The 14,408-nt window shown below is 43.4% G+C and overlaps 1 protein-coding gene across 1 annotated transcript in view; it reads left to right on the top strand.

Annotated features, from left to right (window-relative positions):
* Positions 1–14,408, top strand: part of cdh13 (cadherin 13, H-cadherin (heart)) — a 221,948-nt gene that overhangs the window by 193,936 nt on the left and 13,604 nt on the right. The window contains exons 13-14 of the mRNA XM_078283279.1: positions 7,498–7,731; positions 10,064–10,282. Coding sequence (XP_078139405.1) covers positions 7,498–7,731; positions 10,064–10,282 — 453 coding nt within the window. The remainder of the gene's footprint in view (positions 1–7,497; positions 7,732–10,063; positions 10,283–14,408) is intronic.

Raw genomic sequence — 14,408 nt, 5'->3', positions numbered from 1 at the left:
AAAGGGCAAGAGGATCCATCCTCTGCCTTATTGGCCTTTGTGGACATTTCTCTCTATTCATAACCCACAGTACCTCCAAATAAGAGTTTCTGTTTAAGCATACTGTACTGTTCCTGTAGCATCAGAACTAGCTAATGCATGAAAAACGTGTCTATATAAAGTAAATTGTAATTCTTTTACGCACTCAGATTAGAACTTAAAATGAATACCTCTGCTAGAATAAATGGTTTTTAATAATAAAAACTTAAGAATAGAGACTTACCTTGCCAACTCTTTGACCCTAAGACGAGTGTGAGGTTATCTCCAAGTCAGGAACAAATCTGAGAACTTTGCTTTCAGGAATTCCATTTATTCTTAAGTTTTTTTCTTAAGAAGGAACATAAGAAGAAAGTTCAGAAAGTACATCCGAACTTTTAGATGAATACCAACTTTTCTTAACTTTTTTCTTAAGACAGAAGTTCCGAAAAAGTAACGGATTCACAAAAGGTAAAGGTTTTGTGCCCCTGGAAGACAGACTTTGTCATGAACTCACAGAAAGTCTCAACCAGTCAAATCAGCATTATTCCAGTCATTCCAGTGCTGACAGGTAAAAACTAGAAAATGTGCTCTAGTCCCTGTCAAATCACCCTGAATGCCCCGAGACACACCAGGTTGGACACACTGAACCATGTGAATCACCATGTGAATCCTGTTCTAGGTTCAAATTTCTCTTTCGCTAGATGTGGGACACATAGTGAAAGCCATAAGAAGCAGCTTAGAGTGGAAACATACAGCATCCTTCAGCCTTACCTTACTATATGCAGACCACAGCGTGATGCATACTTATTGTTGCCCTGTGTAACAGTACTGATGGATGGGTTTAAGCGGAGACTTTTAACCAGAATAGACCCAGGCATCTGTGCCACAGCGGACGAAGAGAAATGGGAAAACGCAGCAGTGCGTGCGTTAGCTTGTGTATTACCTCTCAGCATCGCGCTATTCTGAGCCGACCATAATGAAGTGTAGGTTTTCCCTGCTTTCCTGTGAGACACTGAAAAGTGATGGGGATAAGTGGGGGTATTTACCTGAGGAGAGTTTTAACTAGACCGAGACTGTGAGTGGAGTCTCGTGGCACGGCGGAGTCTCTCTGGTGTGTTCATCATCATAATTTCTCCAGAATCTCTCTCCTTCAAAGCTCCCTCTCCCCCCTCCCTCACCCCCACCCCCCCACCCCCCTTTCTCATTTCAGCTTCAGCCTTCATTTATCTTTCCTCACGCTCCTCTATTACCTTGTTGTATTCCACCTGTGAATTAGTCTCCTTGACTGTTTAGCTGCAGCATGATGTATTGTGACATTTTCCAATGAGCCATTCCTCACACCGGCCCCTGCTCCTGGCTTCCCTCTCCTCTAGTCCTGTGGTTGTTGTTATTTCATTTCCTTCGTCATCCGCTTTTATGTGGCCGAGGGAAAATAATCATAGTAATAACAATCCTGAATATTTTTAGCCAAGGGCATCATCCGCCGCTGTTGTTTGTACGTAAGCTGTCCCGCCATTTAATGGTTATTCTAATGAGAAAAAGAAATGCAGCCCGATAAGAATAGTCTCGTTTCAGCTCTGTCCTTGTCTAAAAGTGGAAACCGGTCAAGCCTTCTTTCCTCTGAACTCATTGGTGGCCAGTGAGCTTGCCAGAGGCGTTTCGCAGTAAGAGAAAGTGATAGAATTTGCACCTTCCTCAAAAATCACACAGTCTCTCAGGCCAAAAAAAGAAACTGGCTGTACTTTTTTTTCCCTTTGAATTTGTTGTGCTTCCTGTCCTCACCAACTCTCATAAAACTTCACTACTATAACACACACACACACACACACACCCCCACACACACACCCTCACCCCCCACCCCCACCCCAAAAGGAAAGGCCAAGCGCAAATAGATTATGGATTTTATACACGCCACGCTGTGCAGGGGCAGAAATTGGTACATTTCAAACCGCTGCTGGTCACAACCCTGTCTTTCATTCCTCTTCCACAACAGTCGGGAGAAAAAGTCACACAATGGGTAAAAAAAAAAAAAATACAGCGGTAACAAAAGAGAGTGACAGTCAGACAGAAAGAGAGCATTAGCCTAAAGCAAAGGTCTTGGGCGCAAAAGAGTGTGTGTTGTGGGGTGGGAGGTGGAGAGATAGAGAGAGCGATATAGGGAGAGAAAGCAAGGAGGAGAGAGAAAGAAAGCTCCGTTGACAGCCTGTAGCTGTGGATTAGCCAACGGCCCCAGGAGTCAATCAGTCTTCTTGCTCCTCTCATCTCTGGGCAGACAGAAGAATAGCAGGGTTGTCTAGCCGGGGGCGAGGTGTGTGTGTGTGTGTGTGTGTGTGTGTGTGTGTGTGTGTGTGTGTGTGTGTGTGTGTGTGTGTGTGTGTGTGTGTGTGTGTGTGTGTGTGTGTGTGTGTGTGTAGCTCGGAGCTGTGACTCACTGAAGATGAGGGAAGAGGTTAAGGGTGATGCTATACTCAGGTGGTCATCGCCGAATTTCTCCGATCACGCATCCCCATCCCGCAAGCGTTCTGCATCCACTTTGCAACTGATACAGCGCCTGCTGCAGCCTACGCTTCGTCAAATATCCTAATGTTCCCTGCTTGTAGAAAATATGAGGAACATCTGCTCTGTCCATGAAATACACCCAGGGTTCCCAATCCTTTCTGCAACGAGGAATCTAGTTTTTCCCTTGATTATGCTGAAGTGATTTACCAGCAAAAGCATGATTCAAAATGGAATGGGGAAAATGGAAGCATGGGATAAGCCGATCATTTCATATCAATAATGAAGTATAAGTTCAGGCAATTTGTGTCGGCAAACATTATCCCCATGTTTCCTTACCAGCCCATTCACTCTGTGTTTGAGTTTATTACTGACTGCTTTCAAAATATAAACAAAATATACTAAAAGAGTAAGTATCGAAACTTATTTTCTATGGATCACGACATGAGTCTGTTCTCTCTTCCAAGCGTTTCCAGTTGGGCTTCATCATCACCATCTCTGGCAGTTATTGTTGAAATATAATTACGTTATTACTTAGAGGAATTATATTTTGCATCTACTCTTGAGGATAGTCAATTTTGAAGTGGGACATTGATGGAGACAAACAATTAAACCTAATCTCGCCCGCTAATTAGTGTAATTCACATTCTGAAACCAACTTATCAGAATCAATCCCCACGCGTCTAGAGTTCATTTTAGCTCCTGACTGTTAAATGTTTAGTGAAAATAATATATCATTTACTATCCAATTTGTCCAAAACGCACTCTTCGCTTGGATAAAGAAGTTACTCCACGCAACCTTCAAAACTTTTTTTTTGTTTTGTCTTCATCCCTTCAACCCTAATTAATCCTTCAATAATGGAGACCAGCCTGTGAAAAAACTGGGAGGGCTGCAGAGCAAAACAGGGCAGGGATTTCAATCTACATTTATGTCATTTGAGCTTGTTACCATGCAAATAGGATTAAATTGGATGATTCTTAATTTGATAGGAATTGAGTAGAATATACAGATTTTTTTTTTTTTCTTTCTAAAAGCAGACTGCAGTTCACTGGCAGGCGCGCTGTAATCGACTGGTACATTGCAAACCCAAGCTTGGCCACTCCTGGGAGGAGATTAACTGTAATGAAGGCGAGCAGATAAGGATTGTGCAGAAGGAGGTGCAGCCCGACATTAAAAGGGGGGTTCCTAATAATGTACATGCTCAGTGTGGCGTACTGTATATTATAAGATGGAATTGTTTCTCTTAGTCATGTGATCGCCAAATAATTTCTACAAGCCTCCGACAACTGAAAAGAAACAAAGTAGGTGGAATTTACACATAATTACTTAGGAATAATACTGCAGCAGTAATTCATTAGTGCATCCACTTCATGCATTAAAAAGTGGGACTTAATAACAGCACGTTGTGAACACTAATTATTTGCTACGGCTGTCGCTTGATTGCAGCTACCTACCAAGACGGCCATGTGGTAATATAATTCTATAAATAGGGAAGAGAAGAGGAAGAGGAGTTTAAGGCTCGGTGTGATGTTAAGTCACTAAACTAGTGAAGTGTAGAGAAGGAAATATTTTTCAACTGCCTCAGGGAAAAAAAAAGGCATATAATAGATTATGAATGCATGATTATCTTCATCGTCTGCGTTAGGCTCCCGCTAAAAACCCTTCTTTCTGTAGTCTGTGCACATTTTTTTAAATCAACGCTCTTTCTTTCTCTCCTAATACAGAGAGGCAGGTAGATACATACAGATGCAAAGATCCATAAATTGCCCATCTCCTTTAGAAACCAGCGGTCGGTTCAATCTGAAGTTTTGTGACAAAGCGGTGTGAAGCAGGGGCCAGCAGACAAGCTCCATCGGCGCCGAGGCGGGCCGATGATGACACAAGCGTGATGCAATGAACATAAGGAGGAGTGGGAGAAGAAAGAGAGGAACGGAGCAAGAGAGTGATTAGGTGTGGGGGGGCGTTCGGTTAGGAAGCCGGAGGAAGACAAACCGCTTCATTTAGAGCTAGCCAAGCACAGAGACTTGCCTCTCCCACTACAAATGGTTTGAATTTGCATCTTTTTTGCTAATGGGGGAGCCAGCCTCAGCCTCACTGTGCGGTTCTCATGTCTCCGTGATAATAGATCATTCGTTAGGGTCAGGCGTTAGGAGCCTCTGCCTTTGTTTTGCTTTTGAAGACAAGTTTTCCTACAGTAAAGGTCTTCTCTATTGTCACAGCAGGAGTTATGCATATAAAGGTACTGTTTGGTGGTTTGTTGTCATAGAAAAGCAACCGACACGCCAGACATTTCCCGATTATTCTAAGAATGCCACAGTTGCCGCCGCCGCGTTTGATTTCTCCCTGTGCGGCGGCGACATTTCACATCACAATCCGCTGACGGTTTTTATGGCCGTGAATGAAATTAAAGCAGTTTCGAGCTTAGCGAACAAACAGATCATGTCGATTATCCAATAAACGCTCTCAACGACACTCAGGTAACCATTCCTCTGCTTCTCAAAGTGTTACGGAGGAATCTCAATCAGGGGAAATCTCTCAGTCGCAGGGGAAAATAGGAGCGTCTGCTTCTGCAGTGCATCATTCTTTTCTCTTTCTGAACAAGCAGCTGTTTGTAAAGTAGATGTGTCTTAAAATCTCGTGTTGGAACGCCTACTGTAACAACTGGTGTCAAAATAGACAAAATTCTGATTGTTAACACCACTTAAGTTTGTTTACTTTCTGTTATCGCAACTATCGTTTGCTTTGGTGCTGTGAGAGTGTATCAGGTTTGGTCTTGGCCTTGTGGGAACAAGAGGTGCGTGGGTGGGTGGGTGGGAATGAGGGGAGGGAGAGCAGCCTTGTGTGTGTGTGTGTGTGTGTGTGTGTGTGTGTCTTTGCGAGTGCACATGAAGTTGGATTTCCGCCATTATCCTTGAGCACCAGCACCTACAACACATTCCTGGAGTGTTTGCGCTCCACTTGATATACTGAATATGTTGTTTACGTGCTGGAAAATATCGGCACTTAGACTATTGCCTCTCTCTGCTTATGTAATCGCCTGCAGAAAGGATTCAGCATGCATGGACAGCGATTTACACCGCTTCCGCTCAAAAAGGCCACGTCCAAATGAAGAGCTTTGGCTCGGACATCAGAAACTTTCCTTAGGGTCTCGGGAAGCTCAGTGAACCATTATCAGATGTGTTTGACAGTTCTGTCATGGAGCCGTGGGGTTTGGCTGTTTCTCAAGGCAGGCGTTTACACACGCAGACTTCAGACGTTTCAAAGGAGATAACTATCAAAGCGGCAATATCCTCCAATGCGTAAACATATGACCGTGGACAAAATGTATTTGTTGCAGACCTCATTTACATTTTAAGCGGTGGTGGAAAGAGTACTAGAGTGTCCGACTCAAGTAGAAGTACTGCTACTTTGCTGATATTTTACTATGATATTTTAAGTACTAGTGTAAAAATCTACTTAAGTAAAAGTAAAAAGCTCATTTAAAATGTGCTCAAGGTAAAAGTGACTTTTTCGAAAAGAGAACATGGTTACATGTAATCTTTTCCATGCAATTACAAAAGGATGAGAGAACAGAGTTCAAACTAGATTCTTTTAATTTGAAAATTTGGAAATTAGACAATAAAGTGCACAAAGCAAAGTCACTCAGTGTGAATGGTTCTGCAAGTTTATAATGGTCCAGTTTTTGCTGCTTATGGAGCCACAACATCTATACTCTGTGATGGATGTGATTTAAAATGTAGTGAAGTATAATATTTCAGTAAAAACATACTTAAGCAAAAGTAAAATTACTGACTTGATGATGTGAAGATGTGTTGTCTGCATGTCATGTTTTGTAGTTATCTATATGAGAAATACAATAGTTTCTCAGCGTACAGGTTATGAAACCTATTCTAAAACCATTTTACTGTTCCAAAGATGCATGGCGGTCAGCGTGAAAATAAGACAACTTGACTTGATTCCAGAAAGCCCGTGAAGAGTATTTGAAGATACGAGTGTTTCATCTGAGACCTCTGAGGGTGCATCATCAATTCCGATGTCTTCTGGCAGGGAATTTATGTGCGTGTCTCAAAAGTTTATCTGCAGTCTGATGCGCTCGTTCTGCCTTGATGATATTTCAAAACATCACACTCATTTTGCCTCATTAGTTCGTGTTTTTTTTATGTTTGCCCTAAAAAGTTTACTTTCACCTAATCAGCATTTCACGGTGGGAACATTTCCCGCTCGGTCGGTGCAGCTTTCTCTAACGGCACCGTAAAAAACCCGCCTGGTCTTTTCATTTCAGAACCACTTGACATTTATTACACATCTATCTTGACTTGTTTTCTTTTTTTTCAGCTCTTTGCCCTAAAACGTCTGCAAATATTTTTACCTCGAAAAGGTGGAGGAGACCATTTTTCCAATTACAGATCTTGTCTTTAGGTGTTAATTGCCGTCTGACCTGTGGAGCTGTTTTGAATGCGGTGTGGATTTTTTAATAACCTCTAATCGCGGTGAAACAGAGAGCAGTAATAGAGAACAGCCAAGCTGCTCTTTTACCCAGCATCCTTCAATAAGGTGTAATCTCATACAAACACGGCGTCCGGCCCTGTGCAGAGTCAAAACGCTCTTTCTCAAAAACACGAGCCGCGGTGATTCATGTTCTTCCGGCGTTGAAATGACACACGGTTTTGTTTTGTTCGGGTTAAATTAGGTCAGCTGAGCCAAAAGAGCAGGATGGATCTTATGAAGTTTATTGGCGTTTATTCACTTCTGCTTTGGTCTTGGGATTTAAGTCGAAAGCATTTTGACGCTGTAGAATGACAAAAGCTGAAAGGAGAACTCACTTTAGATCATCAGTATCTGCCGTGTTTTAGCCACATTGCATTATTGCTCTTTTCACATCTGCCCAGGCCATTACCGTTCACATTACCCACGCAATGATGAGCACCTCATAATGCTTTGTCTGGTCCTTACATATGTGAGTGTGTGTTTTATGTTTCCAGGCCGCCCTCCAGCCACAGGTACTGGCACACTGATCATTAACCTGGAGGACTACAACGACAACGCCCCCTACGTGTTCCCGTCGGTAGCGCGAGTGTGCGAGGACGCCCATGACATGAACGTGGCCATAGTCGGGGGGCGGGACAGGGACATCCACCCCAACGCCGGACCGTTTAAGATAGAGCTGGGTAAACAGCCGGGACTGGAAAATACATGGAAGGTCACCACGATCAACTGTGAGTACCTAACGTCTTAATCATTATCATAAACCTCTGTCTGTACTTGTACAGTTATAGGCATGTTATAGGTTATAGGTGTTTGATAGCAAAAAATGATCTAACAGCTATCTAACAGTAAACATGAGGTTTACATCAGAGCAAGAGCTTCTTTCTAGACCATTTTGCGCAGACGTTCAACAATCACATGAAGAAGAGGTAGAGATACCAGTTTCTCCACCCACAGTAGCCTCAATAGACCAGAATGCAACGCAGCCACAAGACATGTTGCGTTCTGAGTAAGGGGGCTTTTTCTCGCTAACTGTCGCTGTTGCTCCCTCCGCCTACACGCACTGAATGCAGCTCAGGCACGTTCTCTGAGGGTTGTCAAAAGCCATTCTGAGAAATGCTGGAAATCGCTAACTGAAGTAGAAATAGACGAGGCAGGGCGAGGCAAGTGAATGCACCAAAAAAGTAGATTACAACGCTTCATCACAAAATAACTCCTGGAACGCACTGAACATCACAAATTGCTGATATCTTACAGTGTAAGAATATCCGAGGGTGGATTTTTCCTTTCCGCCAAAGCAATTGCCAAATCACCTAGACAAGTGAGTTTGGTTTTCTCCACCTCTCATTGGTAGAATCTCGACTTCTGCCACACCGTGAGAATATGAGCACGCACGTCGAGCACAGGCAGAACAGAGGCGTCTTCGCACGGAGGCTGGTAAAGATCACACGATAGGGATAAGGAGCAAAATGGTACAAGGAGGGAGGGAAGGAGAGAGAGAGGGAGGAGGTTAGAGAGACAACCAAGACATTGATTCAGGGGTTGCATGACCGCCAGTGCTGTCTGTGTGTGTTTGAGTGACAGAGCGGAGCTAAAACCTGCCCAGAGGTATTAGCTGTGACTGACAGCGGGGGAGGGAGGTACAGACACTCCTCAATCACCACAGCTGGAGGAGACAGATAGGGCCGGGAGAGAGGGAGACCGCTCCCAGTGAAATGGACTGGCAGTGTGGTCATCTTGGCTCTGTGTGTGTGTGTGTGTGTGTGTGTGTGTGTGTGTGTGTCTCTTTCTGGAGGGGTATGGGTATGAGGGGGTTGGTTATGTCTATATATGTGTCTATAAATATGCACATGCATTTCAGTTTTCTGCATGCCCCCACATGCAACGACCAGTTTCATGTCAAGTGCCACAGTGTCCAGTGTCAAGTCCAAGTTTACATTATGCTCAGACACACAGATACATAATTTCATCCCTCTGTGTTATATTGATGTTTACATGCCCTGCTCACACATACTGTATGTAGCACTGATTCTTGGGAACTGGGACAAAAAAATAAAAAAAATTGACTATATAAAGAAATGTAACCAGACATGTTTAGAACAAGTTCTCAGCTATCAAGCAATGTTTGGGTGCAACCTCGTGATTTTACCACAAAATACATGTTTTTCATGTCATTACTTGGTTTGCTTCAACCAGTTTGGTTTGCTTCACCATCAGACAAAATAAAAGGCATGTTATTTATATTTACTTATTTCAGAGCCTCAAAATCTTCCTTTCTACCCCATAGTTATACATATATGCAATTAAATATTGAATGTTGACTTTTGTTCATTTCTTATACCATCCCAAATGTATTCCTTTAAACTCTTACCTTAAGCAACTTTATCTTATTATCATTTTGGGTTTCAAAATGCATGTGGCTGAAAATTAGGGAGGTAAATGCTTTAATTGATCAACCATACATAAGCACAATTACAGGTCAAAACAATGTGACATATTGGTTACTGATTGGCCCAGAGGAGGACTTCACTCGTGAGGAACGAAGTGTTCACTGTTGCCTTATGTCATTATTTGAACCACTCAGTCGAGTCTTGATCACTCCAAAAGGATTATGCAAATCTTCTAATTAAATAAAAACCTGGAAATCATCAAAACTGGAGTTAACAAGTTTCCGATGTGACAGCGGCGGCAGACAAATAAAACTTGGTAGATTGTGGCACCCATCAGCATGATGTGAACTGGCTCCAGCACTTTCTCTTGTGTCTCTTAAGAAATGTTTAGGCCTGATGCAACACAATGCAACAACACACCTCACACAATTCAAGCGCTGCCAATTTGAGTTGCTTTTCAGTCGTCAGGAATGGGCTGGCAACCGGTTACTTGAGTTCTGTGTTATAATATGTATATTTAGTTCTACTTGACACAATAGGCTGCAGTTGTTGGTGCAGTGCTCATGCAGGATAAATGGACAGTATATGCAGGATAGTGGATTTCTACAAAGGCTATATTGCTGCACATACACACCAGTTAACCTCCCTCTCTTCCTCTGTGTGTCACCCGCAGCCACACACTCCCGAATCATGCTTTTGCACAGTCTGAAGAAAGCCAACTACCAGCTCCCGTTGCTCATCACGGACTCAGGGGTGCCCCCTTTGTCCAACAACACAGAGGTCAAAGTTCAGGTGTGTGTCTGCAAGAAGAACAGGATGCACTGCAGCTCCGCCCACTCCCACCGCGCCAGCCTTCTCGTGCTGCTCGCGACACTCCTGCTCGCCCTACTCTGTAAGTACAATCACACACACAACACACACACAACTGAACACACAACTAGAGTTGCTGTTTTACTTGCTGGTGTCATTGTGTGGATTAAAACACAGAGGCCAATAAAAACCCTTATCCAAAAAACGATGTTTTACTTCATAGTCATCTTTTGAAGTAAAATCAATACAGGCTAAATGTAAAAAAAAAAAAAAAAGACTGACTTTGAAGTGATTTTCAAAAGGGAATCAATTCACAGTACTTTGTATATTATGTATGTATTCCTTTGGGTATGCAAATCCATTATGACTTCTATAAGAATATGCATATACATGAGTGTGGGTGTGCGTGTGCAAGCATGTGCGTACATATGAATGAATGATATGTATGTATAAGTGTGCATCCATGTACTTATGCACATGGCCAGTATGTGTTTTGCATGCTGTCTGTCTGCAAAAGTATGTTGGGTGTTTTCTTTCTGGTTGTCTTTTTTTTTTTTTTTTTTGCCACCATGCCTTGGGCACTCCCCAGGAAGTCAAACTTGAATTTACTCTGAATATCTCATTTAAGCCATTAGCACTAGCATGAATAATTCAGCCTCCTCCATCCAGAACACAAACATAATGGAGGACGTCCAACAGCTAGTTTGGTGAGAAGAAAAATCATTTTCAACTTTTCGGCCCCCGGATTCTGTTTTCCCGTCTGGGCTTGTTCGCGGTAGTTTATAGTTTGGCTCGCCGCACGCCCCAGGCGATGTTCAGCGGGAGGGTTTGGGTGTGGGTGGGGAGGGAGAGACGAGAAGAGAAGGAAAGGAGGAGTGGGTACTCACTGGGAAGGAGCGAAGAGGAAAGGGATGGGGAGAAGGGGATGGGAAAGGGACTGGACGAAAGGAGAGTAGAAGCAATGGGACCCCTTTGTAATTGGAGAAACTGAGATAGTGCCATGAGTTTTCAGGCCTAAAAGATGCCTTTGAGCCCGATTATTCCAGCTTTTCTCTCTCTCTCTCTCTCTCTCTCTCTCTCTCTCTCTCTCTCTCTCTCTCTCTCTCTCTCTCTCTCTCTCTCTCTCTCTCTCGTGTGGGTGGGCGTGGAAGCTGGTGAGTTTTTAAGGTGATTTTCAGTTACATTTTCCTCTGTTTTGTTGTGAGATGGTTCATTAAAGAAATGCAAATTCAAAAAGACTCGCAACACTGTGGCAGCTCCCAATATTTTGCTTACTTTATTCTACATTAAAAAAATACAACGTTTCGAGCCCTCACAAGCTCTTCGTCAGGTAGGTTTTGCAGTGAATCAGACAGGTTCAACATGGTTCATTAAAGAACATTAAAAACCAGTCTCTCTCTCTCTGTGTCTCTCTTTTCTTCCTCACTTTCTCTGTCCGTCTCTCTCTTTGCTCATCTCTCATTTGTTGATCTTTCTGTCTTTTCACTCCCTTTCTCCCTTGCTCTGTTGATCACCCTCACTTGCATAATTACTCTGTCTGCTTCAATCACTCATCTGTCGGGTTTTCCTTCCCCGTATCACTCATGCTCTTTCTCTCTCTCTCTTTCTCTGTTTAGCAATCAGCCGCACTCTCCCGTAATCCTTTGCTTTCAGGCGGTATCTCCGCGTCTCATCTTCTCATTTTCTCTCGGTATCTGTCTATCTGGCATGACCCATCGATCTTCTTCTGGATCAATCTGTCTATCGATGCGTATCTTTCTCGAAAGACTCATTCACACCAGACGACTCCTGGCTCTGTGTTTGAATCGGCGCCTCCAAGAACTCGTCATCTTGTGCTCCCACGCTGCAGTGGTGGAAAGAGTACTAGAGTGTCATACTCAAGTAGAAGTGCTGTTACTTTGCTGATATTTTATTTAAGTAGTAGTAAAAGTGCTGGTGTAAAAATCTACTTCAGTAAAAGTAAAAAGTAGCTCATTTGAAATGTACTCGTTATTGAGTTACTTTTTAGAAAAGAGAACGTTGTTAGATGTGACCTTTCCCATGTGATTCTAAAAAGACGAGATGACCAAGTTCAAACTAGATTCTTTTAATTGGAAAAATTGCAAATTACAAAATAAACTACAAAATTAAGTGCATAAACAAAGTAAAGCCAGATTCATTAAAATCCAGTTTCTGCTGTTTATGGAGAGCCCACAAAATGTGTACTCTGTAATGGATGTGATTTAAAATGTAGCTAAGTACAATACTTCAGTCAAAGCGTACTTAAGTAAAAATAAAATGACTGCCTTTAAAACGTAAATGTGATTAGTTACTTCAACCTTTGGCTACTTGCAAATTCTATTCCAAACGACACAAATGCAAGTTATTAAATTGAAATGACAATGTGTAAAGTATGAGAATCCCGCACTCCGTCGGTGATGCGCTAAAAGCCGCACCGCCATTGCAATGCGCACTAATCGTCAGCGTGAGCGAGTGCTGCGTCAGCATTCACGGCCGCCACGCCTGCAGGTATCCCAGCTGTTAGCCTTTCACGCTCTTTCTTGTCGAGGCGTTTTTTGTTTTTTTTTGTTCGCGGTTGCCACGGCAGCAGCCGCGCCGCCTCTGAACTTAGAAAGCGCGTTAATTGGATGGCGTGCCGGGATGACGCGATGAGATTCCTCACCCCCGGATGTCCTTTTCTCTCTGAACGACGGCGGCATTCATTACTCTACTGTAAAGAGCGCAGTGATAGACGGCGGCATTCATTAGCCAAATAGCTGCTCCAGATGACAGATTCTTTGGATGCCCGGCCCTGCAGGCTCGGTGCACGGCCATTCATTTGGTGTGAGTGACGGTAAGCTGAGGGATGTTTGTGTCGTCAACAGACTAAACAGTGAACAATGCCACCCTGGGATTGGATGTTGGATGTTATAGGAAGAGAGAGAGAGAGAGGGGAAACGGGGAGGGAAGTGGAGTGAAAGGAGCCGAGGAGAGAAGTGATGTGTGTGTGCATGCGTGTGCAAGCATGTGCGCATGTATCCGCCAGTACATCTTTTGAGTGTGTGTGTCTCCAGTGGGAGTCTCTGAGAGTATTAGACCTGGGCCACAGAGGTTCCGCCGAATCAGAAGCAGAACAGCACTACACACACACGCACACACACACCTACACACACACACACACACGCCACAGACGCCTAGAGAGATGACTCCTGCCAGAGCTCATCACAGAGACCTGTGCTGGGGGACAGATAGAGGGGACTGATCACTGCAGTGTATAGTCAGATAGTCTGACAGAGAGGGAGAGAGGATCCTGTTTCAATTCCCTTATCTCCGGGCTGAACTCTGACCCCGCAGCACAGAGATGAGGGGGGAGAGAAATGGAAAGAGCTGGAGGGGGAGGAAGGAAAAGGAGGAGAGAAGAAAGGTGCGGAGATTAGACTGTTTTGTTCTGTTTTCCCCCGCTGGGTTACAGCCATATGCACAGGCATGGAACTTGGTGCAGATTTCTCTCTTTCTCTCTCTCTCTCTCTCTCTCTCTCTCTCTCTCCCTTGTGTGTGGGGGGGTGTGGGAGGTGGTGACTTTTTAAGGTGATTTAGTGATGTTTTCCTCTGTTTTGTTGTGCGATGTTTCATTAAAAGAACATCAAAAATCAAAGTCAAAGTGTCTTTCTCTGTTTTCCTCACTTTCTCGTTCCGTCTCCCCCTTTGCTCATCTCTTATTTGTTGATCTTTTTTATCTTTGCGCTCCCTCTGTCCCATACCCTTCTCTCTCTCTCGCTCTCTCTCTCTCGCTCTCTCTCTTCTGTCTGAAAGGTTTTGTTATGCAAAGCAAGATAAGAACTACTTGTACTTGTTCTCCACATTCCTTGTTTAAAGTCAAACTGATATAAAAAATGACTTTCTTGACATTTTAGCTCATTCTATCACACCATACACCTGTTTGACAATTTATGCCAAACAAATGACAAAGAACTATATTGTCTCGTATTTTTATATCAAAATCTCATTACTTTTGCTTCCTGGAAAGTGGAAAATCTTTAGTGGTGACTTCATTGTGTACCAGGAGGCGTAAAACCCCGCGCCTCCCATCAAATAAAACTGCCTCTCTTTCCCTAACTGATATCCCATTGGTTTACACTTTTGAATGATCCCTCCCTGTTATGTCCCGCCCCACAAGAAATACATCACATTAAGGAAGCAAGATGCTCTCAAAATGTGGTTTCATAGTT

Source organism: Centroberyx gerrardi, chromosome 4 (assembly GCF_048128805.1).
Source record: "Centroberyx gerrardi isolate f3 chromosome 4, fCenGer3.hap1.cur.20231027, whole genome shotgun sequence".
NCBI classification, from domain to species: Eukaryota; Metazoa; Chordata; class Actinopteri; order Beryciformes; family Berycidae; genus Centroberyx; species Centroberyx gerrardi.
Note: the sequence above shows the minus strand (reverse complement) of the source record. Positions and strands in the feature narration are given on the sequence as shown.